The 25896-nt window shown below is 48.8% G+C and overlaps 1 protein-coding gene across 1 annotated transcript in view; it reads left to right on the forward strand.

The window, feature by feature from the left end:
• Positions 1-3006, forward strand: part of RNF150 (ring finger protein 150) — a 122024-nt gene extending 119018 nt beyond the window's left edge. The window contains exon 7 of the mRNA XM_075150089.1: positions 1563-3006. Coding sequence (XP_075006190.1) covers positions 1563-1681 — 119 coding nt within the window. The 3' untranslated portion in view covers positions 1682-3006. The remainder of the gene's footprint in view (positions 1-1562) is intronic.
• The last annotated feature ends 22890 nt before the right edge of the window (positions 3007-25896 follow it).

Raw genomic sequence — 25896 nt, forward strand, 5'->3', positions numbered from 1 at the left:
TAAGTACTTCCTCCACCTCCAGTAGAAACATTTATAGTCAGAAGCAATGCCTTGAAATGTTTTACTACTGTCATATTGATAGGGAAAAAAATATACAGATATAAAGAGGTTGTGTGCATTAATTATTTATCTTGCAATCAAGAAAGTATAAAAATAATCCAGGGTGAAAATTGGGAAGGGTTGTAAAGGAAAGCACTGGCTTTTTCAGTTTGAATAATGCAGACCTCACTCAAGCTTTCTCCATAGAACACGAGGTCTAATCCCAGCACAAGTAATACATGTTTTTTCTCTAAAACAGATTTTAAAATCATGCAGCTCTTGAGAGGAGACTAATTGTGCTCACTTAGCTTCAAGTGAATAATTAAATTGTGAAGAGTTATTATTTTCCTGGCTCCTCTGTAATGTTTCTTACTTACTAATTTTTAGATATTCAACTTTTAGACTTTTTAACATCAATCAAGTTCTGCTTCTATTGTCTGAAAAATAAAATATGTAAAGGAAAAACTGCCACAGATTTAAATACATTGTATTGTTACAGTATAAATATCATCATTATAATTAAACCACTTGCAAATATGAACCATCAACTTTTTCTCTCAGGGACTCAGGCACCTATGGGATTTTTGTGCCTTTGAAAATCTCCCCAGAGATCCAGTGTGCTTTGCTTCTCCTGATTGTTCATGAAATAAAATTAGCTTTTAGTCCTTTAAAATCTGTTGGTTTTATCTGCTACTAAATACACATGTAGTAAGTGCTGTGGAATCAAAACAAAAACAAGTTACTCCTCCTACGCTTGTAGTTTTGATGAGATTTGCAGTTTGGCAAAAGTCAATAATCTGACTCTTACTGTATTTGGGATCATGGTGGATTAAGGCAGATCCCTTTGGCCTGGATCAAGAACCTGCAAGGTATCTTCAAATCAGAGGAAAGGGTCAATAGAAAAGAGACTGGGAAAGGATGAGAGAAGGCACCTGAGAAGGCGGGTAGCCTGGTCCTGAGTCCTGGGGCAGAACTAACGACACCCGTGTTGCTCCTTCCAAACATTAGCCTAGCGCCCTCTTAAAAGTCTCCGCTAACAGAGATTCTGTCACCTAATGAGGGTTTGGGCAGATTCTTTTTCCTCTTAAAAATGTTTTCCTGATGGCCAACTCACTCCACCAGGTGCTTGTGACTTTGTCCTTAACCTGCTGCTTTTGTGGGGAGAGCAGGATGATGCCAGTCGAGGAAGTGAAGGGGGACGGGGAGGGAAGTGCTCAGGCGGTGGGAGGAAGGTCATGGAGATGAAGGGCCTGGATGGAGAGCCCTGGGAGGATTAGGAGGAGAAGGAAATGTTACCCATCCAGGCTCCTTTGTCATCGTGTTTCTCACTACCGGTGGCTTGAACTTTCTGATATTTTTGAAATACTTTAGACAGATGTTGAATAAGAGCAAAGTTTGGAATCTAAGCACAACCTCAGTGGTGGAGAAACCTCTGGGCCCCATCTGCAGAACTAAAAAATAGTAATACGTTGACAGAAAGACGTGACCATAATGCCCTTTTCCTGTCTTTTCTACCCTCACAGATGAACAGGAGCCAGCAGTCAGCAGTGATTCAGATATTTCATTGATTATGGCAATGGAGGTTGGACTGTCCGATGTGGAGCTTTCCACTGATCAAGACTGCGAAGAGGTGAAGTCTTGAAAAACAAACAGAGATCCAACACTAAACTACAGGGGAGGGTCACAGGGAGGGACCGAGTCAGCTTTCTAGGATTTGGACCAGTCATGCACATGCCTCCAGAGCACTGTCACTCCTGCACACTCCATTCTGAGATGGTCACGAAAAGCAATAGCAACAGTTGTGTCTGCCTGGATGCGGTTTCATCATCTACATACGTTCATTTTGTTCACATGGGAGATGAACACTTCCAGTTGACCCATGTGCTTGAGAGCAGTCATGTAACTCTTCAGTGGCTCATAAATACGCAACTGAAATGACAGCTTGAGTGTTTTCTACACTTGTTCGATCGGGGTTTTGTTTCTTTTTTTTGAAAAGACGTATATTTGTTTGTTTGTTTGTTTATAGTTTGTTATGGATGGACACTCTGGTTTTGTTGACTGACCCCAGCTTTTTCAAGAGTTCAATCCAGAAATCTGAATTCCCGTTCACTGGTCACTTCATGATCTGACTCCAGGATTTATCATTGCCTTGTTGTTTCTGCGTTAAGTACACATGGCTTCAGAAGGATGGTGCACCAGCACCCTGCACTAATGTGAAGCCTGCTTTCATTAAGTGGGAGCCTTGGAAATGGTATATTCTGAAGGCCTTTATTTGTGAGAGAGCTCTGAATTAACAGAGATTGCTGAGATTTGGGTTAAAACTGCATTATGTTGGCTTTTACTTAGAGCTCGGTTCTAGACAAGTATCATACAGTGTGAAGGAGAGAAAGAAAAGCTTAAAGCTTCACTCCGTCCTTGTAGTCCTTTGCTATATTTTACGCTATTAGCAGTTGTCAGTACATTAATGGACTTCCTTCAAGTCACAATTCAGTAGCTGGAAAAGAAGATCCAGTATAACATCATGTCTTTTCTTAATTTTACAGACCAAAATCTGACCGGTAGGCTAAAGGAGTGTCTGAGAGGTTTCCAGAGGCTGCTTGTTAACAGCTGTGCAATATGCGGATGACAAGAATATTCTTAGAAAGGGTCTGGAGATGCTGATATCAGTGTCAGAAATCGCTAATGAAGCAGGAGGCAGCTGGTTGAAATGTTTACTTCCTGGTTTGTTTGGGGTTTTTTTCTTAGTGCGTTTCACTTCTTGTAGTTTGACGGCAGTTTTTGCTTGCTTGTTATCGAACACAAGAGTTCAGGCGGTCGTGGCCCTCCAGAGTCCCTGTCAACATTGTCGCAAGCATAATGGAATACTTGCAATTTGTATATAGGTATATATACCAAAATATTTTGGGTAGAGGGGATGGAATTTGAAAATAAACAGAACTAACATAAATCAAAACACCTAAATAATAATGACCTGTGATGATTATTTAGTTCAACTTGAGCTCTGCTTTCCAGGGAAAAGCTTATCGTTACTTGTTCAGTGTACGATTTCGTTTTTCAGTCAAAATACTCAACTGTGAAGAAGCATTTTTAGCTTACTGTTATACAAGAGTAAATGGTTTCTGTTGACAGTCAGATGATTTGAATCACATTACTGTCTCCTGAGAATCAACAATTCATCTTACATCGAAATTTCATGGAGAGGTCAAACATTTTGACTTGATGGTGTCATGGCAGCATCTCAAACTGCAACTATTAGGGTTCCTGCTGCATTTAATCTCCTGGTGGATTTACTCGTTAGGTGTGGAAACCAACTTCCAGCCAAAATTTGGTTTGTCAGATCTTATTCAGGAGGAAATAGGTTTAGAACTATCCCTAAAATTTTGGCCGACTTGCTTCTTTAGTACAGGAAGAAGGAAAATTATACTCCATGCTTTTCAGTCCAGTTAGAACTCAGTTCACTTTATAGCTTAATTTTTTTTATGTTCTTAGTCCCTAAATTGCAGGGTAACTTTGAGGCAAAGGAGCACAGCCTAATCATCCTTCAAAACCATGATCCGGAAATGTGCCGTTACATTTTTATAAGCCATTTGAAATGACATGTCTTTTAATTAAAGAGATACAGGCAGCTGGAAATCTGCTTGGTTTAAAAAGAAAGTTAGAGATCGTTCAAGAGGGCGCAGCTAGGTCAGTCTTGCCAATATTTGCGGTTCTGTAATCGTATTTTCCTTATTCTTTAATGTCTTCTCTATTCCTTGCTGCTATGGGAAAGACCTACAGCGCCAGGGGAACCGATGCTGAAATTCACCCCTACACAAGAGAGTTTGCACAAGGTACCACATCAGCTCCGCTTAAGCTCTGGAAATAACGCTGAAATGGGATTTAAATGGTGCTTACACCAAATACTGGCCGTTCACACAGGAATGAAATTCATCTCAAATGACTGCAGGGGAAAGAGTGAAGCTCGTTATACACGGTCGGGTCTCCCTATGGAAAGTACACACACTGGTACAATTTCTTTTCTAGCGCTGGAGCCTGGGTGCTACATGTCTCAGGAACATCACGAACATGATGTCCGAGTTATCAGTGATCCGTTAACATCTGCCCGTTGCAGCCCAGCACGCAGACGAAAAACTCCTGGCCGAACTGTTTGGGTTTCAGAGGAGCTGTCGCAAAGTCTTCATTTTATTTCACAAACTTAATTAAGTTAATCTCAATGGATAGATTGACCAATTATCTGTTGCCATAGCGGAGTCACCCACAGCACAGTGAGGTCTGTGGAAAAGCAAGGCAGGAGGTGAAATTCCCAGCTGATACTGAACTTTTGGGTCCTTTGCCCAGCAAAATCATTAAAGGGAGCTGTGCTCAAAGGGGCATCATATAGATGGTAACTGAGACCCTGCCCATATTTCTAGGAGTTAGCAAAGGATTTTGGAGAGGGATGGCGCTGTGCATGCTCTTTTCCCAAGTATCCCATACTAGATGTGGTCCCTCGGGGTCCACAGGCGGCCACTGGCAGAGGCAGGGTGCTAGGCTGAGTGAGACGTTTTTACATATCGCCATACTGTGGTCTTTCAAAAGAGGCGTCCTAGCAGATCTGGGTCAGGAGTCTTTCTGCTTTTGTTTTCCCAGTTCTACCTGCAGTTTCGCCCAGGAAGGATGTTTTTCCATCCCTGTCCTCAGGTGTTCTACAGCTCTGAGCACTGTTAAGCGATAACGAGTGCAAAGCCACGTTACACATTATAGAATCATAGAATAGTTTGGGTTGGAAGGGACCTTTAAGGGTCATCTAGTCCAACCCTCCTGCCGTGGGCAGGGACATCTTCAACTAGATCAGGTTGCTCAGAGCCCCGCCCAACCTGACCTTGAATGTTTCCAGGGATGGGGCATCTGCCACCTCTCTGGGCAACCTGTGCCAGTGTTTCACCACCCTCATTATAAAAAATGTCTTCCTTATATCTAGTCTAAATCTACCCTCTTTCAGTTTAAAACCATTCCCCCTTGTCCTGTTGCAACAGGCCCTGCTAAAAAGTTTGTCCCCATCTTTCTTATAAGCCCCCTTTAAGTACTGAAAGGCTGCAATGAGGTCTCCTCGGAGCCTTCTCTTCCCCAGGCTGAACAACCCCAACTCTCTCAGCCTTTCTTCATAGGAGAGGTGTTCCATCCCCCTGATCATTTTCGTGGCCCTCCTCACTGAAGCCAGAACTTAGGAAAGCACTTAAGTAAATGTTATATTCCGTCCTTCTTCAGAAAAGCACTTATGACTGATTTTGGACTTGTACCAAAATGACATTATTTTCAACAGGTCTTCTATGAGCATAATTAAGCCCTTGTGTCGAATGGAAATGTTTTCCTAAAGCAGGACCTGGCTGACAATATTCTTTGTATATATAACCCGTGAAATGCCTTGGGAATTTGAGGTGCTTCATAAATATTAAGACTCCCAGATGTATGTTTGTAACACGTATGAAAGCCTTAATTCTGCAGATCCGCATGCCCATGCACATTTTTGCGTACAGGAGTCTCTCCACGGAGGTTCCTCACAGGGTGAAATGAAACCTCCCGACGTGCAGCTTTGGGCAAGATCAGTCCCGTCCTGAGCATTGTGTGAGTCCTCGGTACTGCTGCCCACTAAGCTTGGGCTCCAGCGTTAAATATGTGGGATGCAGATGCCGGGGACACAGCACTGCCTGTTCAGAAGGGAAAGCAGCTTTTAGCATGCAGCCAGGAAAAAAACAAAATCCTCTGGTGCCCTCTGACGAACAAGTGCTCATGCATATAATTCTCGCGCCGTGACTGCCCACCCGCGGCGCGGGCGGCTCTGCTGCGGCTGCCACCGCCCGCTGCCAGCCCAGGGCGGCCGGGGCAGAGGGGCACCTCCTGCACAGGGCCAGAGGACGGTGCAGCTCTCTGAGAAAGGTGCTCGTGTCATTAAGCTGATCTTGTGTCTCTCCGGGCTCTTCCTGTCCTGTCATCTGGGGCTCTTTTCTCTTCTTTCCCGTGAGCGAGTAGTAGGTGGGAAAAGCATTCGCCTTTGCGAGGCTCATCTTCACTCAGGCTGGGTTGCAGGATGAAACTTGGACAGAGAGAGACTGCGCTCTGAGTGTCCCTTGATTTTCATGGGTTTCACTAAACTGCCTTCCCAAAGGTCTGTTCAATAGGTAGGACGCATAAAAAGTTATATGGGCAGAATTTTGCACTCACAAACGACCTGTATGCATGCAGATGTGCAAGGCACCAGCTCTGCATCCCTTCCCCATGGCTGACCCATTCTGGTGGGGATACAGATCTGGCACTTGCGGAAGGTTTGGGGTTTTTTTATTTTCTGACTGCTTTAGAGCCTCAAAATCAGGATCAGGACAATCATAGCACTGCAGTTCATTCTTTAAGCATTCTATAGAATTAAATTGCCATGTATGCGTATAAAAGTACATTGATACGATTATGGAAACTGTATTGTAGTGAAAACAGAAGCAGCTGCCATTTTTAGACTTTTTATGTGAGGGAGATTGTGGCACCAAAGAAAAAGGCTTTAGAGAGGCAATTTGAAAAAAAAAAGATTATTGAAATCACGTATGATAAGAGGTCTCTCAGATCTCACTACTTTAATGACCCCTGGATCAGATCCAGAGGAAGTCATTGCAAGATGGGCAGTACTTTGTCTCTTGCTGAATTACTCGTTTGGAATACATTCTTATTTTGTTAACAAAATGAATCCGAGTACCAGAGATGGATCCAGCTCTGAATTTGATCTTTCTCAAAGAATATGCATTTTGGGATGCGAAGTTTTTGTTGTAAAACTTGTTAACCCACCATCTTTTCCCCCTTGCTAAAAAAAAGAAATGCTTGTCCAATTTGAAAAACGTCTAGCTCAGAAGACCTTTGCACATGGACGGGTTGCACTGGCAGGTATCTGCAGATCACTTAACACTTCCGTGTACTTTTAGTCATCAGTACAACACAGTTACAGATTTTCCATAAAGTGTGTTTTATTTGCCGTTCTTGTTAAACCTGGAGTGCAATCGTCGTATAGATTTTCCAGAGTTTTGCCTTACAAACTTTTTCCTTTGAATATATGCCACAGCCCTTTGAGCAGATTCTGGCAAAAGCAAAGATCGGGGCACAAGTCTTTATGTATAAATCTCTGGACTGCAAGTCCTTGTTGCGACAATTGGTCTGTACTGAAATGACGATAGAGATTATGCGTAACAGCGGGAAATGCCTCTCGGCCCCGGCAGCTGGGAATCTCCCAGGCTTTCTTTGTAAGAGGCTCATTCCTTCGTGGTCTCTGTCTGTAGAAAAGCTCATGACTAAGCATATAGTTTGAAGTAAGCCAGGAATAGGAATTTATAGGCTGTGCAAACCAAGAAAACCAATAGTCATTTATTGATTTCTATTCGTTAGCAATAATGGACTTTTTTTAACCATTTGTTGTTCTTGTAGATCCCTGTTGTACGGCCAAAGTTACCAGTCTGCTAGGAACAGGAGCCAGGACAAGCTGACTCTCTAAAGAGAAGAGGGAGGGCTCGGTTTGCTGTTGGGATGCATCCATTTGGCAGGACTGAAATGCAGAGAAATCCAGCCTGTTCCTTCCCAGCCCCTCTCACAAATGTTTGCTCTGGTGTGAGCCTTTGTTGCAGGGGAAGGAGATCATGGGATCAAACTTCCTCTCTTGCATTTCGTGCTGCCTGTATCTCTTGTAGCAGGTCGGACCGCTCTGGTTCAGCACGGGGGAAAGCCTAAGTTCAGCTTAAGGGCTTAGTGAAAGATAGACCCAGGTGTTTCCGCAGATTCAGGGCACAACCAGTGCTGACCGGGACTGCTGCTTCACTGAAGAACACTGAGCATTGACTCATTTGTTTTATAGATGCAAAATGCGTGAGCGTATATGGGGCAACCAGCATGACAGAAATGAATCGGCTTGGTTAACATCAGTGATGAAAAACAGTGTCATGAAATATTTTAGGGGCGAGGGAAAATGAGGGTGGAGGTGTGTTTTAGCAGACTTTTTAAATAGAGACAATTGATCCAACGCAAGCACTTCTTTTATTTTACTAAGCTGTTACCTGAACTAATTGATAGTTTCGCAGTTGAAAGAGGAATGCCAGATGGACTTTTTAGTCTGGATTTGTTTGCGTAGCAGATGGCAGCTGCGGGCTGGGACGGCGAGGGAGGGAGAAGGCTGCCCTCTGCCGCGCAGCTTCCCCCGCCGGGCTGGAAACCCACTCCGCTCCCTTTCCCTTCTTTGGCGCTTCTGTTTCAAGGGAAAAAAACCTTCTGAGCAGGAGCTATATTTCAAAGGGAGAAACAGAGAAGAAAGATGAATGAAAGATGTTGTGGATTTTGAATGAAAAGCCAACGGATGGGTTTTCCAGCTGAAATTAATCTTGTCTCTCTCAACTATTTTAATTGTGAATCGGGGGAAGTTATTTCCTTCTGGAGTGAATGCAAAAAAAAAAAAAAGAAGAGAGAAAAAAGAGAGAAAAAAAAGAAATAGCGTTTTCCCTTTCTTGTTTATTTCTTGATTCTTCAGTCCTCTGTAGCGTTAAAAACAATAGCAAGATCAAGATGCTTGTTTGCTCTGAATGTATACAGTTATTTCGGATGTCAGATATCTAAATGTTTTGTATGTGTATGTAATACCATCCTTCCTTCTTGTTTCACGTTAGCAACCTGAAATGACTCTACCATTTTATAATTAGAAATGTAAAGAGGGGACAGTGGGTGGGAGGGTCTGTTATTTTTATAGCAAGATGTTCCTTGTATTTAGTGAACATTTAAAATGGTTTTGTACTTGTCAAAATATACATTCCATCCATTTCCAGAAGAGAATTATTTTTATTTAGAGTAGTTTATAAGCAAACCAAAAAAATGTGGCGTCCCATTTGTACGCAGTTCATGAACAGAGCAGAAGTATCCTGGTTTTCAGTGATGTCTCCAAAGCTTTTTCCAGCCGTGTCTCTTCTCACACGCTGCAGAGCCATACCAGCAAATGCCAATGTTAAAAAGGAAAGAAAAATCCCGAACGAAATAAATACCATATGGATCAGCGCACAGCTTACCGCAATAACTTCCAGTTTGGAGACAATGGTCTGTCCTAGTGAAATTCTCCAAGGTAATCAGTCCGGCTCTGGACAGCAGGAGTGGGTTTACTGGGGGGCCTTCAGCCCTGCCTCTACCCCTGCCCCTGCCCGGCGGGGCTGCCAGCCCGAGCAAGCTGGGGGTGACAGGGTGGTCACACTCCCGCGCTGCGGCTCCCTCTGGATGGGACCCTGGTTTTGACTGAAGTTGTTTTGCTGGGAGGGCAGTCGCTTTCTGCAGGCTGACCACGTTGTGTTTCTTTTGACCGTAGAAATGACCTTTCATCTCCACGTTTAAAAAAAAGTTCCTGCCTCCAGACAGCTGCACTTTGGTTTGTGAAACACCTAGCGAAAGACCATGGCAAAATCACACAGTGGCATTTGCATAGCCGGTTCTTTTTCTTGTAGTTAGCTTTTTTTTTTCCCTCTGCTACCTGTGACTTGCAGCCAAAACAGTGCAGTAGCAGTTTGTGAAGCGAGCCTTTTTTTCTAGCATTACTTTCTGTACAGTATTGCAAATATACTTTGCTGGTATTTTATAGCATATACATCTTCCCCTCCAATGCACTTTATCTCTCTTGAAAAATGTGGGAGTCAGAGAACTACCATCTTAAAGGGATTTGCCTGAAATCATGAGGCACACACTTTTTTTTTTTTTTTCCCCTTCTTGCTTTGTTATATACTGTAAATGCTAAAGAGCATGGACAGTGACTCAGCTGGGGGAAGTACCAAAATTTTGAGGCTAATATTTGGAAGTATTATTCAGTAGTACAACATGGCTATTTTTGTTATATAGAGGATTATAATGTAAATATGTGAGACTGTGTTATTATGTACTAGTAAAATATTGCAACTCTCAAAGTTAAGATGGTGAATTCCAAGGAATTTTATTGCAAGTTTTTTAATAAAACGAATCTGATTACTGTGTCGTACATATTTTCTAACAGACTGTGTAAAACTGGCATTTCCTGCTGTGTGAAACTTGCTGATTGTTTCTTCCTGAACTCAGCCACTGCAGACTTCAGCATTCACCGGAGGCAGGAGCTGTAGCGGGAAGGGACCCCAGTGGCGGCCTGGCCTCCGTGCCACCAGTCCAGCCCCGGTTGCTGCTCTGGTCCCCCCTGTCCTTCAGCTTCTTTTGATCAGAAAGCAGCGGCTGTGTGGGAGGTAAATGCCGCCACTTCCCCGAGGGAGAGCTGCAGCCTCACCCCAGATGTGGGCATGATGCGTTAAAATAGCTTTAAAAGGTGACAGCTCTGCCGTGCCTCAGTGGGAATTGCACCACCGTCGTGAGGGGTCGTCCGGCTGCTCTTCCCTCGCCCGATCGGCCGCCGCTCCGCATCCCTGGGAGCAGGGGGCTGTGGGAGGGGTTCTCATGCCATCCAGCATAGCTTACAAGAGGTTCGAGGGACAGTAAAAATCCTGCCTGAGAGAAATTTAACAGACTTAAAAGTTTTCCAGAAGATGCAAAAGAAGGCAGACAGAAATCCCTGAAGGACAGCCAAATCCTGGCTCGAGCCGCCGGCCCGCTGCAGGGGCCCAGCCTGCCCCCATCCTGGCCCACATTTTGTGCTTGCTGGCCAGTGCCGGCCAGTGCGGATGCCTCTCTCTCCCAGCCGCAGCGGTGCGTTCGAGGCATCAACGTGCCAAATGGGTTGGGGCCCTAACTCGGATTTCACCCCACCCAAGGAGCAAGGAAGGCAGCAGCCACGGGCTAGATCATAGCCAGCTCCCCCAGACCCCCATGCCTCCTCGCTCCCATGCGCCCACCCTCCCGCTGGGCTTTGCTCTTGCTCTTCACAACAGAGGGGCAGCAAGCTGGCTCAGAGCAGGAAAACTGCGTGTGATTTAATGTGGCCTTATCAGCAATGCCGGGAATTATTTTTCCCCTCCCAACCCGTGTCAGTCAGTCAGCGGCACAGCCTGGAGCTCCCCGTCCCACCACCCCTGCTCCAAGGGCAGAAGCCCTCCGCACCGAAACAAACCCTGGGCTGCCTTCGGAGGGAGATTTTAGGTATTGCTGATCAAGGAATCTGGTCTTGCTCTTCCCCACGCATCTCCCTCCCTGCCCGCTGCTTTGTTCTCTGCCTTCATTTAATAACTGGCCAGGGGAGCGAGCGAGCGAGCGGGGCCGGTTTTCCTTGGCAGGCAGCTGTGCGCAGTTGCTATGTGATCTGCACACACAACACAGCTGCTGCCGGTGCTGCAGATCTGGCGGGAGGCAACGCGCTCGAGCAGCGCAGCAGAAGTAACGCAGCGTGGAGCTGCTGGGAATGGCATCAGGGCTATAAATAACAAGGGGCGTAAGGCAATTAATTCCAGGATGCAAGCACATACTTGGGGCTTGGGTTACATCACTCTCTTCTCTACTGTATATGGGATTCATTCCTGGGTAAAATGCACAGATAAAGCTGGGCTGCTCTACTCTCTGTTGGGTTTTTTTCCTCCAGAAGGAATAAGGCAAATTGTATTCACTCCTGTGATTCAAGGAGGTGACCCCCAGACCCGTCACAGTCAATGGAGACGACTCGGGGTTCAAAGGGTGTTTATCCAGTTTTGCACTGTGCAATGATTTGCACGACCTGGGGTCCCTTCTGACCCATGATACCTAAACCGTGCTAGGAAAGAAAGCAAGCTTTGTGCTGCACATTTGAGGGTGCCCAAAAGGGAGCCGCAGTCGTCTGTGCTGGGTCTTGGGGAGCCACTCTGGAAAAACCACTCTGAGAAGGCAGTTCTGTAACACAGCGAGACTGGGTCTGGGGGCATCCCAGAGGGAATAAGAGGACTTCACAGCCCGAAAGAAATCTGATGGGTTGGTGTATTTATCATAGATAAGCCATAGGAAATCAGTGCTCAGTAAGTGAGGGTTTAATTTTGCAACACACTGATTCCTCAGCCTTTGATCCCCGTGCAAACAAGCTACTGGCAAGCCTTGGCAGTGGCAGAAGTGTCATCACCCTCATGTGCCTGGGCCACCCTCTGCTGCAGGCCACCACGTTGCTCCTCTGGACGTGCTCCTGGACATCTGCATCTCAGCAACTTGGCTATATAGTCCATCCTCTCACCTGAGAGCAAAGACAGGCTTGCACAGGGAGCCCAGCAGCAACTCGTGGTGACTGAAGCCCAGGCAGATGTCCCTCCTCCTGCTCCAGCTAGGAAGCATGGTAGCTCCTGGCAGAGGAACAAAGCAGCCATCTGGGAGCGGTAACGCTGTAGATGCGTTGGCAGAGCCCCAGAGCTCATCTGTCAGAGCCCACAGCTCAGATGAAGTTGTTCCCCTGTCCCTGCTTGGGGCAGCTGCGCTGGCTCAGACCAGCAGCCCGCCCAGCCCATGGCTGAGGCCAGGAGCAGACGTCCACAAAGGAGTAACACCAGGGCAGTCACCCCCCTCCACGTCGCTCCTGACTTTGCAGAGGTCTAGCATGTCCCTGTAGTGTCAACGCTTCTCGGCTGCAGGGGCCGAGCTTGCTCAGTTGTGTTTTGTGGGACACTGTTCCGTGCCTCAGCACGTCCTCGCTGCCCTTTCTCCAGACCCCACTGCTCTTTCCTTAACTGCACAGTGTGGGGGTCCTGGCCAAAGCGCGACACCAGGAAGGAAGGACGGAGACCAGCCCTGTGGTGGGGACACAGCCAAGGTATCACCCAGCACCAAGGGAAACACTCCCAGCTCCCACGGGTTTCGGATGTTGCCTGCATGCACCCACCCAGAGTGCAAGCGGTGCACCCCAGCCAGGGGCCTTGGGGGTGCCCGCCCACCTGCTGCCTGTTATGATGGTGGTGATATTTGGTGTTTTCTGCCAAGCCTCAGCTTCTGGAGGCAAAGGAGCGAGGGTTAGAGGGGAGGGAGGGCGAGGTCGGGTCGCGGCCCAGATGGCTGAGAAGAAAGTGTTTCGGAAAACGAGTGATAAAGGGCGTTTATCGCTCCTGGGGGGGAAGCGGCGGGGCGGAGGCAGCTGCCTGCATCCCGCGCCTTCCCCTCACCGCGTCTCTCCAGCAGGAGGCTCCCCCGCCTCGCAAATGCATCGCCCAGCCCCCGGGCGGGCACCCGTGGGCGTGCGCCGACACCCGTGGGCGTGCGGCGGCCCCTCCCGCACCCCCCCTGGGCTGGTGGGGGCCGCCGGCCGATAGCACCCACCCGGCGGTGGTTGTGTCCCCGGCCGGCGGGATTGTCTGTATTTATTGCATTAAATTAGTGAATATTTATTGTGTTAAATTAGTGAAAGGCACCACCGGGGAGCTTTTTCCCGCTCTCCCTTGCACACAGCCCGGGGCCCCCGCCGTCTCCCCCAGCCGATGAAGCAGACAGAGCCCTGCGGGGCTTCCCCCCGTGGCCATCGTATCGGTGGGGAAAAGCTCTCTGTCCTTCCCAGCAGGCGTGAGGAAGCACAGGGGGTCCCCCCAAACGAGCCCCTCCAGGTTTGGGGCGTGAGTCGGCACGTGCTGGAGCAGCACAGCACCTTGCAGGACGGTGACCGAGGGACGGAGGTCACTTAACTAAAGGGCTGCAATTAGCCCTTGACAGCCACTTGGAGAGGTCCCCCGGTCACCCGGGGTGTATTTGCAGGAAAGGCCAGGAAAGCTGTAAGTGCAACTGGGTTTGTGCTTGCTGGCGCGTCCATCTGGCCCAGTAGCCAGTAGAGTTGGTGGAGGGGAGCAGGACTGCTACCCCAGTTCATAGACAGGAAAGATGAAGCAAAACCCAACAAGGACACCTGCTGATGGTGGCTTTAGCAGCAGGTGAGCAGCAGGACAGGGACAAGAGCGGGGCTGGAGACCAGCGCTGCAGCCCCCACCACAGCCCAACCGCCTGGGTGAAGGAGATGGCACATTTTAGCTACACTTTAGCTAAAGGAGTGTTTTTAAAGCAAATCGGTTGAACTTGTTTGTGCACACACTTATACCATTTAAAAGCGGGTTATTCTGGCATGGCCTTGGCTGTGGATCGGTCTGTGGAGGAACAGACCCAGGCATGAATTGCCAGAGTCACCCTGCATGGGGAATTGCGCTCAAATGGGAGTGGGACTCTGGGGAGGGGAAAATCCCAAATTGGAGCATGATGCCCATTGTAGGGTGCTGGATCTCGTGTCCTATTCCAGCCCAACCATAAGAAACCCCCATTTGTACACAGACACCTTTAACTGGACACAATTAAATTGATATCCAGATCTGCTTCAGTACTGTTCATCACCAATGTCCTCACCTATCCAGGCTGAGTTTCATGCCTGCGAGGTACAACACAGGCCAGCGGTACAGCTTCAAGGGGTGAACTACTTCATCCCCCCCAACCCCAGTGTGCACTCACCTGTGGAGAGATGCTTGGCAGCAGCCCCCTTCTCCCAACAGCGCTGCCCGGGAGCAGGGGAGGTTGCTGACACCCAGGCAGCTCCGGAGGAGCTTTGGGGTAGCAGGAGATGAGTTTTGCTTTCAGTCTGGCTTGGGTGCGAGAGTCAGAAAGTACCAAAGAGTGGATGAGGAGAATCACACAAATGTGTGTTACTTACAGTGCTGCTTTGATGAGGGTGGTGATTTTAAATAATAGACAACTATTTGTCTAAATAAGGACAATAGAGAAGGGGATTTTCTTATGGAAAATTGACCCTGACTGACTTTCAGCTGTGAAACTGCTCTGAAAAGTGCCAAGGAAAAAAACTTCTCTATTTGCTTATGCTCGGTGAAGTCCTAAATACAAGGAGCTGTCAAAATTCCCCAGATGCATGTGATGTCTCGTTAGCAGTGACCAGCCTAGGTCATTCTGCTGAGCCAGGTGTGCGGGAGGGGGAAGGCAATTGCAGTACCAGTGGGGGCTGGTGGTATAAAGCAAACCAGCTGAGCCCGCAACAGGAAAATGCGGCTTGTTTGTTTTCTCTTTGCTGTGCCTTAGGGGCTTGCTTTACCTTCTCTTTGGTGGAATAAAAGGGCTCAGAGCAATGCTGGGGAGCAGTTCTTCAGGGTGTGAAGAAAGGACTTGCCTGTGCTTTGACTGGTAGGAAAATGTATTTTTTCCCTGAAGCTGCTTGTCCCTTGCTGGGGTGGTCTGCCCAGCTCCTGGTCTGAAAGCCTCCTTGAGCGTGCCTGGTGCATTGCACCTGGGACCCTTCACTTTGCTTGGGTTTGTCATGCAGCCCTTATTAAAAGACAAATCTTTTTTTCCCCAAAATAACTGGGGGTGGGGGACTCCTTGGCAGGGTGAGGAGGGAGCGTTACTCTGAGCTGGGGTCCTGCTCGGCGGCACGACTCCCCCGGGCCAGCCGCAGAGCTGAGCTGTGCCTCCCCAGATCCCCCTGCGGAGGAGGGCTTGGGGGGGGTGAGCTTGCAGTAAGGAGGCAGGTGGGTTTCACTCCCGCTTCTGCTGAGCTTGACGATTTCCCCCAAGCCCTCCTGCTCACCGAGAGGGAGGCATCCACCGCTGGAGGTGGTCGGGCTGATGCAGTCCACAGCAGAAATGTCCACTCAGGAGCGGTGACGTCTTCAATGTCCTTGGGAGCAATGGTCCAGCTACAGGCGGGTGATGTGGGAGGGCTGTGTGGGCAGGGGCGAGAGCCGCAGCATTGCTTCTCACAGGCAGATTGGTCTTAAAAGGCCCTGGGGACATCAAACCCATCTCGATTTGGGGTCTGTGGGACCTCTGAAAATCCTTGCATAGTATGGGCAAATCGCTGATGGAGTGTTGAGTGAACCGACTGAGCGCGTCCTCAGGTAACGGCCGTAGGAACAGCAAATGGCCTGGGGGGGTGATAGTTATTGCTTGAGAGCCGTGCGCGTGGTTTTTTGGCAGCCAGACTCCATCAATGGCAAAGTAGCTTCGCTCTGACCACGAGAGTTTCCCTCTCATGTGTTGAAGATGATAATCTTATGCAGTGGTGAGATCATCTCTCCTGAAATGAAACCTCGTCAGCGAAGGAGCAAATCCATGCTGCTGAATCTCGCTCCTCAGCCATCTGAGATGTTAAATGGAGCAATTCAGAAATGCATTCAACCATCTCCGAGATGTGAAGTCTGGCTCCACACAAGTGACACATTAAATAGAAACTGCACGTGGAGCATAAATATGATTTTGCCTTTCTAGCAGATCAATGTCAGCTTGCTTTGGTTTGCCCTTGATTGTAATGCCAGAACCTTCCTAAATACCATTACTCTTGCTAGTGTTAGGAAACATTATCTGTCTTGTTTATTCTTTAATTTGGATGGAAACCGAGATTACTCCTGCGTTTCGATTTATGTAATGCTTGCTGATAGCCAGGGAGTCAAATGCTTTTCTTTTGCTTTAAATACTTTACTGTAAATGTGGTCATCCTTGTTGTCCTTTCTCACTAACTTTGAGAGAGTTTCAAAGGACTGTGGTCCTCTGACACTGAACAGGGGGTGCGGAAACTGCAGTTATTCCAAGGACCTGACTGAGAGCTTGTATTAAAGTGTTTAAAGCTCAAACAGCATCCATGCTTCCATTTTCTCCACTTCAGAAGGAGGTGACACTGCTGACCTTCCTGGTTTTTTTTAAAAAAAAAAAAAAAAAGAAAGAAAAAAGCTTTTGAAAGCAACATGTTGAAATATTTCATGTTTTATAAAGATCTCGGGCATTCAGCTGGCTGCACGGAGGATTGTGTTGTATGTGGGCGGTGTGTGTTAAAGAAGAGGTGTGTGTTTGAGGTTTTTTATGAAAATCATTGGAGGTGGGAATCGATGGTCTTGGACCACTGGTGTGAGCTGTGAGAGCACAAGCCCAGCAGGGCTGGGCAGGAGGTGCCGTTTGGGACTTTCTTGCTGGAGGGACGCTGGTGGCCAAAGGAGAAGACCAGTAGCTTGGGCTGGGGCAGCATCTCGGGAGGAGAGACCCATGGGACAGGATATCTTGAGTTTGATGGAGGAGCAGGCAGCAGGAGCCAGACCTACAAGCTGCTTGCGGACCTGCTGGGTGCCTTCGTCTCCCACACGTGTAAGACAGGATAATACATGGAGTCCCCTGAATTTCCCTTCCTTTGTGTGGGTTTTTCAGCCTGGAGCCTCTTGGTCAGACCCAGTTTGCTGTTACAATCCCACAGGCATTGATGGCTTTATTCCTGACTCCTATTCAGTGAGGTTGCAATCGGGCCTCCCATTCCTCGGGTTATGCTTATATTTCCTTTATCGCTCACTTCTGCAGAAGTCTTGATGCTCAGGAGCACTTCCCCTCCTTCCCTGCCTTTTCTCCATTACTGCTGTAATTCCTTGTGTTGACCTGACTTTGAGCTTGTCATGTTTCCATGCAATAATTTGTTGCCACAGCTGCAAACAAGTTATGCCTTAAAGAACTGGCTCTTAAAAATAGCTACAATGGAGCAGGATATTTGGAAAAATCTGATTATATGCACTACCTTTTCTGATGTAGTCCAACTTGCAAAGCAGAAGAAATGAGGAGGAAAGAAGGGGACAGGACGTGCAAATGGCAGAGGTGATGCTGTGGCACGTGAACCGACTGGGGAGGGAGAAGAGGCTGCAGAGTCGTACCTCGGGGGCAGCGGTTTGAATAAAGGGCGGGTGCAGAAAGCCCAGACGATGGTGGGTCAAACCCGCAGTAGTAGCAGAGCCACGTGCTCATCTCATGCAAGCATTTGGCTTCATGTATGCAAGGGACTCTAGAGCGTTTCTGGGTGCATGCCTTCATAGGATAGTTATGAAAAGAAAACTAGGAAAGGAGCTTAGAAAACGTAACTGGACGGCCGTAGCTTTATGGCACCCACGCTAGCAAGTGCCGCATCCCAGGAAGGTGCCCGGCTTCTGCCCTGTGCTGCAGAGGAGTGGCACCGCTGGGCATTGGGTTGGTACGGGGGGGACCCAGCTCCAGCCCGACCCAGGGGCTGGAGTCAGTGTGGAGGGAGAGCTCGGTGCCAGGCAGCAACGGCCGTGAAAGCCAGGAGGCTCAACCGGTGGCCTCAGCCCAGCCCCGGGGCAGGGGGGGAAGCCCCCAGGCGTCAGTGACCCCTGCGGCGCTGGGGGAAGGCAAACCCCTCTTTCCATGCACCATGGAGCAAGGAGGCTGTGACAGACGGCTCTTACCAAAAAGCCCAGCGGCATCACCCAGGACATGGCCGCTGCGGTTGGGGGACACCCCTCTCCCTTTGTGGCAGTGCCGATGGGTGCAGCAGTTGTTGATCCTCCGGGACGGGGCACGTAAAGGCGGGCTCCCTCGGTCTCTGCTGCCCGTGCTGCTCCAGCACCTGTACGTACGCGTGCACCCACTGAAGCTGGAAGGGGAGAGCCACCTCCTCCACGCAAGTCCCGGGCATTCCAGAGGACACGGCCTCCTCGTTTCTTTACAGCAATATTTATGTGTGCGCAACGGCTTCAGGAGGGAATATGCCCTGGCTGGTGGTCAGGGCTGAGCCCTGAATAGCTGCCGTAGGTCGCTCACCCACCCTTGGGGACACTTGAGGCCTGGGGCTGCCATGCGGAAGGGTTCATCTTCCTCCCCATGTCCCAGCCTGAGGGAAAATGTCCCCCGTCGGGCAGGCCTCCTGCTGATGATGCCCGCGTCTGTGAAACCACATCAACGTGAGCATCATCCAAACCAGTCCAACAGGGCGTCGGGCACCGTATGGGCCTCCCAACGCCTTCCCCAGGCCCTTTTCCTTTGCAGGGAGCAATCCCTCGAAAGCGTTTTAGGCGGAAAGTGAAGGGGGAGGGCAGGAGTCCTCTCTGCGGTGTCCCTTTGAGGTATCCTGGCCAGGAGCCAGCAGCAAATCTCTGGTAAAAGGCAGAGCCGTTGGTTTGATGTATTTTGCAGTGCATTTTTCTTTTTCTTCTATCTTTTTAGTGCGAGTTTTCAGCTGTTCATATTCTGGTCACACAGGAGGAGCTATTTTCTGCAGCAGCTCCTTTCTGTGTCGGCTGTGCTCGTGCAACTCTGGCTTGGTTTTTGCTCATCCCAAAAAAGGCGGAGGCGTAGGTGGCTCTCTGTGTTTGGGGCGTATACGAATGAGCTTGAAGTATGGTGGGTGTTTTTTGGTTTGGGATTCCCCCCACCCTGAAAAGCTTTGCTCTTTGGCTGTGGGGAGTCTATAATCTCTCTAGAGTTTGTACCTACAGAAACTCAGGCCACCTGCCTCTCACAGTGATAGTTATCATCCACCCTCGCTTATCTGCCTGCCTGCACGCTCGGAGCACCACAAGCCCGGGTTCCTGGGCAACGCGATGGCGGGAAGTTTGCCCCACGGGGATGCAACGCAAAACCTGTGCTGGCGAAGCACGTTAGCAAGGGAAGTCGCTCGCTGTATATCGAGGGTGGTGCCTCTTGCAGCCCATCCTCGGGAGCTGCCGCGGGCGGGGGAGCCACGGCTGCCTGCCAAGATGGCTGCTTGGGGGGGCTGGAGGTCACACCGGGGCTCGTGTTAGCTGGTGTTCGGTCGTGTGTCTGCAGTGCTTTGGGCACTTTTAGTCAGTCCTCAGAAAACTGATACCTGCCATAAGAAGCACCTGAAGAGCCGTAAATTTTGTAGGGTACAAAGCACTTTCCACCCCCATTAAAGATGGATCTCAAAATGTGTGTTACTTGGTTTGTACAGGAAGCTTAAGGGATGTGTAAAATACTATTGCAGAAAACAGTCATGTAGTTATTTACTCCTGCCTGAGATAAAGGCATGAAAGAAATGAAACCTAAAAGCAATGAAATAAAATACCGTAATGCAACATCCTATTGATCCGTGGGATTCGCTCCTGCTTAAGACAGTGGTGCCACAAGTAACATTTGTAGTTGTACTAACTAGAATTAAAATAATTACAGGATGAAAACAAATCAAAACACAAGCTCCTTAGGCTTAAAGCTTTCTACTGCTCACTTGTTAGCTGGTGGGGCCCAGAAGACAGGCTTTCTGCCACCCACGCATATTACCGCAGTGCCCAGTTACATATGCTATGAATGTTTTATGTCTCGCTCTAGAGCAGCTCGTAACATCTCCTCGGGAAGGCGGAGTGCCAGGCCCTCGGCCGATAGAAATCGATGCAGTGCTGCCGACTTCGGAAGCAGGTTGCCCCTGCCGCGGGCTCAGCCAGCTCCCTCCCAGCCCAGCACTGGTAGGGATCTCCTGCATGCAATAAAATCAGAAGATATCCAAGAAACAGGGTAAGAAATGAAGGAAAACCCTGCTTCTGCTGGGGAGGGGGGGGTGGAAAATCAACAGACTGGCATCTCAAAGCAAGCAGGGGTGCAGGCACTAGAGACCTGGGTAGCACAAGGTGGTGGGGAAGATGCGGTGCCCAGCCATGCAGGCTGGGAAGGCTGTGGCAGAGGCAGCAGGAGGGACAGCATTTTTAACAGCCCCTCTCCTGCCGGTGCCTCTACCCCCCGGCACAGCAGGGTGGCTGCGATGGCTTAGCAGCTGCCTGGACTTGTACAGGTGACACCCATTTGCAGTCAGGGGGTAATCAGTAGCACCGTGGCCCTAAGTAAATGATTAATTTTAATTATGGTGCGTCACAGAGCTGTAGTTGGAAGCATTTTTCTTAATCTCAAGCCCTAGTTAATACACTGCTGTAATAACTAGCCCAGCACACCCAGATGACGGATGTTAGCAGGCTGAGCGAGCGTGAGAGCTGGGGGACGGGCGATAGGAAGGAGACAGCTTGACCTTTCCCTAAGCACCGTTTCTGTGTGCGTTATAACGGCTTAGCATTGTGGATGCTGCTACAATAGTTTTTATTTCTTCCTTTTTCAGAGCACAGAGAGGGTCAGGCTCTTCAGGAGCTGGGGGGTGGGCTCCTGGCCTCGCAGCCCCCGCGGAGCTTCCTGGCTACCCACATCCAGACTGGGCACGGAGACACCTTGCTGCCTGCTTGCACTCAGGTCAGATATGGACTTGAGGGCATTCATGCCAAGCAATAGATAACTGCTTAGATAGTTTCTTTCCAGTAGGCAGCCAGAGTTTCCATTGCACTTCAGACCAAATATACTTTCTGCTATCAGAAAGAAAAAAAATAATTAAAAATAAAGCCCAGGGACTGCAGGAACCAGGGGTTTGATTCTTGGAAAGTTTTGACTTCTTTTGACTTGCATTAAAGCTAATCGAGGGGGGGCTCAGGTTGCATCATCCTTCATAAGAGAAACCCAGCTCACAGGAATAGCTACTTCTCCGGTGATGTGCTGCTTCAACAGGCAGGTCTCAGAGACCGCACAGGGATTTAAACCCGTGCAAAATCTAGCCTCAAGGATGTCCCCGTCAGCCCTCTCTGAAGTGATGCATAACAAAGTTATGCATGAGAACAAGGCAGTTCACAAAAGGCTGATGCCTTTCTTCCACCCCCCCAACCCCAATAGTTCCTGTATCCTTGGACCCTACCGAAGGGTCTGTCTCTAATTGGGTCTGTGGGTCTTCTCTTCACGACAATAACTCGTAGGGAGACTAGGTGAGAGCTGAGACTTGAGCAATGGACTTTCATACAGGCAGGGAAGCAGGGGCTTCAATTACCCATAGGACTGGCTGTGGAAAAAAACCCTCAAAATTTCTTTTCTGGGTTTTCAGCTGCACATCTAGGAGGGGGCACTCGCAAGGCTCCGGTTTTGTTTCCACCAGCCGGGTAATGCGTGATGGAAATATTCCTGTGAGAGCCAGGTAAGAGGATTTCCCTTCCAGTTCCTAATATCCCACTATGTTGCCATAACACCTTGTTTCCCATGTTTACCTGCTTTTCTAAAGAGAGCCCCAAAGGTGGGTGAACAAAAGCTTTTGCCCGCTTTGACTCCCTTTCCTTCTTGCATGATGCTTCAGCACAGCTTTGAATGAGGCTCCGGTATCAGCCCACAGGGACTTCGCAGGCTCCGTAGCGCAGTGTCTGAGTCATACTCTAAAAATAGCTGGGAAAATGTCAGCCCAGCCAAAGTCATCGGCTGATTAACAATGAAGTTTCGTGATTCCAGCTACCTCCAGATACACTTCTGATCTTAACTATATAACTGAGCTTTCTTTTAAAAAAAAAAAAAAAAAAAGAAGATATTATGGGTAGGGACTTCATATTTAAAGAAAAAAAAATATTAGAGGTAATGCAGAAACAGCTTTTTCTTTCCTCACCAGGAAGGTATGTGATTAACACAGTGATTAGGTAGCAAAGGTCTAGAGGCACTGTCCGGCTGGAAGTGCAGCATGTCCCTTCTAGCAAGAAGAATGAAAAGAAATTAAAAACTGGACAAGACTGATGGTGAAGTAAATCTTTGGTCCTTGGAGGCAACGCAGTACTGTGGCCGTAGTCTCCCATGGGAGTAGGCGATGGTCTGAGATGGTCTGTGGACAACCAGAGGCCAGGCTCTAGGACATGCTGGAGGAGCAGCCCCGGTGCCTGTCCCCAGCCCTGGGAGCTGGCCAGGCGCAGGCAGGTGGGAAGCCCCCTTGTCAGGAGGAGTTGGGCTTGCCCAAGGGGGCAGCTCTGCTTTACAAAGACTGATCCAGTTAAAGTCTCCCTCCAGCACTGGCGTGCAGTGTTATCGTGGTGCCTGCGGGCGAGCAGCTGGTCTTGGAGCTGTGGTTAGACATGGGAGCTTGGCCAGAGGTGCTGGTGGAGGCAGTAGAAAACACCCCGGCACCAGAAACGTCTGTCATCTGCAAGGGCTGAGGGCATACCTGAAAGAACATCTGGCAACAGCTCCTTCAAGAGCCTTGGAAAATAAGTAAGATGAAACTAATAGCTCTAAAAGCTAACGTGGTGCCAGTGCAGTGCTTGTGACGGCCACGTGTCCCTTGGGCCAGGCACGCCGAATGGCTCGCAGTCCAAACATGGTACGGACAGAGACCCTGGGGAAAGGAGCTGAAATACCTCATCTGGAGAAACAAAGGAATGAATTAACAGGGAGCAGGTTGGGCACTGGTACCTGACAGCTATTGCCCGATAGTGTACGCGTTGCTGGCTGAGTTACCTGTTCCTGGAAAAGTCTTTGCTCCTGATGGCTGATTTCTTACACGGGAGCTCAACCAAAGGCTGCTGCCCGCATGGTCAAAGGGAGAAGAGGAGGGATGCTCAGACATAACTAAGGTGTTGGAAACGACAAGGACAAGGGTGGTGACACCGACACCCTGTCCAGTAACCCGTCTGCTTTATGTGCCAGGGAGGGAGCGTTATTGTACTCAGCTTTGGCAGTCCCATCACATCCCCCCATGAGCTCATCACCAGTACAGTGCCCAGGCTAGTTATACTGGGAGTCAGGACTATAACAACAAAAGTAGGAACGGGCACACTGCCCCTGCGTACAGTCCTTAAGTCATCCTGTCAAGTGAATGAGCTTTTCTACAGCTTATTTTCGGGCAGTGAGTATGTTAAGTTACATGAAAAGATGTCTACCTAGGGTGAATAGCTAAACAAAATTGCCATTAATGGCAAGGAAGGGAGGAGGGAAGCTTTTAACCTGATATTTCTGAGGAGCTTCCCTTCAAAAGAGGAAGGAGATGCGACTCCCTGCCAGACCTCATCACGCTTGATGCAGCGCAGCAGGATGCTCTCTGCGGGCACACGCTGCAAATAGCTTTTCCACCTCAGAAGTCATCACCTTCTCCCTGCACATCACAGCTCTGGTGGGCCTGTGAGGGTGAAACCCCACAGAATAAACTGTGCTGGAGTGGGGTCACCCTGTGAGAGGTCCTGGTGCCTCCATGGCGTGGATGTGCCTCTGCATCCAGCCCAGCAGATGCTGGTGGGAGAGCTGCTGACACCCCCAGTGTCACCGGGGCATCACTCCCAGTGCTCGCCCTTTAAAGATGGACCCATGGCATTGCCTGTTCGAGCCAGTGGGTGGGAGGGCTGGGCTGCACCCACTGGGGAGGGGTCACATTTGCCACCCCATGGTGCTGCAGGGGTGTCCCGGCAAGGCCACAACGGCCGGGCTGCAAGTGCAAGTCCATCCCTTGAGCTGATGGCTCTGTGGGGACCATCTGCCCCCACCACATGAGCGTCTTGTTCCTCCTGAGCTCACTACCTCACTCCTTTTAAATTTAAGGTCACTGACACATGGAGGAGCTACTTCTTGTCAGCTTGCTGAGCCTCATGGACGAACCAGCACTGTCTCCAAGGCTGATGCTCAGCTGCTTGGCGTGCGAAACAGCGAGGATGTGCAACTTGCTCTCCTGGGTCCCTCCTGTGCCAGGTAAAGGTTTCCATTTCTTGCAGAGAAAGCCCGACTTCTCTCCAAAAGCACCTCCCTCCCGGTGCACTGCAAAAAGCTTTGTGTGCCCCAGTGAGGGAAGGCGGCAGAGCTTGGTTGACCCTCTTCTGGGATTTTAAATCTGTACCCCTTGTTCACACTGCCATAGAAAGGTATATTTTCATGATAAGTGGAGTGGCCCCCCTTTTCCAGCTCCTATCCAGGCCTAGCTGCTATTGGAGATTCAAGAGAGGGGAGAGAGCAGATATGTGCTTCACAAAGAGGATGCAGAGATGGGGGTGGGTGGATTGCTTGATGCACTCTGAAATCCAGAGCCGCTGGAGCAAGGGCAAGGCTGGGGATCTGGATCGAGCAGTACAGGAAAGCCCATGGAAGTGACCCAGCTGGTATCGGAACTAATGTAATTATTAGAAAAAGGTTTAAACGTTCAAAGGGATGAAATGTTTAAATCTTTCACTGATGCTGCTTACCACTGAAATGTATGCTATGAAAAAGAAAATATTTCTGCCAAGGAACTTGTAAATAAGTATTCCTCTATGACCTCTGAGCTTTAGTAGATGCATTTTTATAAGCTGAATAAATGCAAATTAGCAATAATGTTTCCCTGATTAGGCAGTCCTTCCTCTTGCACTGAGGAGAACGGAGGCGCAGCAGGTAACGGGGTATGTTCATCTATGCTAGGAGAGGCCTCTTCCTTCTCAATAATCAAAGAATAATTTTTCATGCCATCTTGGTGTGGTAATATGCTCTCACCATCCATCAGTCTTCCCCTGCACTGTAACCCTCATAAATAAGTTTGAAAGATGTGGTTGGTTAAGCAGGCAGCGTGGCTTTATCAAATAAATATTTCAGGGGCACAGATAATAAAGCGGAGCGAGGCAGGGGGAAAGAAAATCTCCTCCATGATGGGCCTCGCTATTCTGGCCGTTACCAGACCACCTTCCAGCTGAACATGTAGGTGAACATCTGGAAACAAACGTGGGCACCCCTGGCTACCCAGACCATCAGCATAAAGGGAGAGTGGCCAAGCTGGGATGCGTGGAAACAAAACACCAAGTTGCTAAATATAGATCCTAATAGTCCAGAGACACATCTGAAATACATCAGCATAAATCTGTGGACATGTTGATTTGCACCAGGTGAAAGCCGCTGTCATCTTCCCCCTGGTGTCACTCTGGTTTCACCCTCGTCTGGGTCTGCTGAACTAAGTGTTGATTGGCAATCGATGGAAAATCCCCAAGCCTCCAAGCTAGCTCCGCTGCCATGTTCATTAGCTAAGATGCGGCCACTGAAGTATCATTTGAAAATATTTATAATAGCAATCTTTTTTAATTTTGTCCTTCCACAAAGCACAGATCTACACATGAAAATTAAGGTAGGTTATGGGAAGTTGTGGATTTGTAGTGTGATATTTGTATCTGGATGATTCCTTGGAGCATAATCTTATGGGGGGGAAGGGGGGGAAAGGAGTCCCTTAATCCAGATCAGTATAATCCACTTTCAGATTTATGTTTGATGAAAGCAAAATTATTCTTAAATGAATGTGTCTGAACATGAAGTTATTTTGGAATGATTAAACAGGTTATTCGTTACATTGGAGCTTTGTTCTTTGAACAGATTACCCAGATTCCACTGATTTTGGTGGGGTTTTTTTTCCCCCCACCT

The sequence above is a fragment of the Calonectris borealis genome, chromosome 4 (assembly GCF_964195595.1).
Source record: "Calonectris borealis chromosome 4, bCalBor7.hap1.2, whole genome shotgun sequence".
Taxonomy (NCBI): Eukaryota; Metazoa; Chordata; class Aves; order Procellariiformes; family Procellariidae; genus Calonectris; species Calonectris borealis.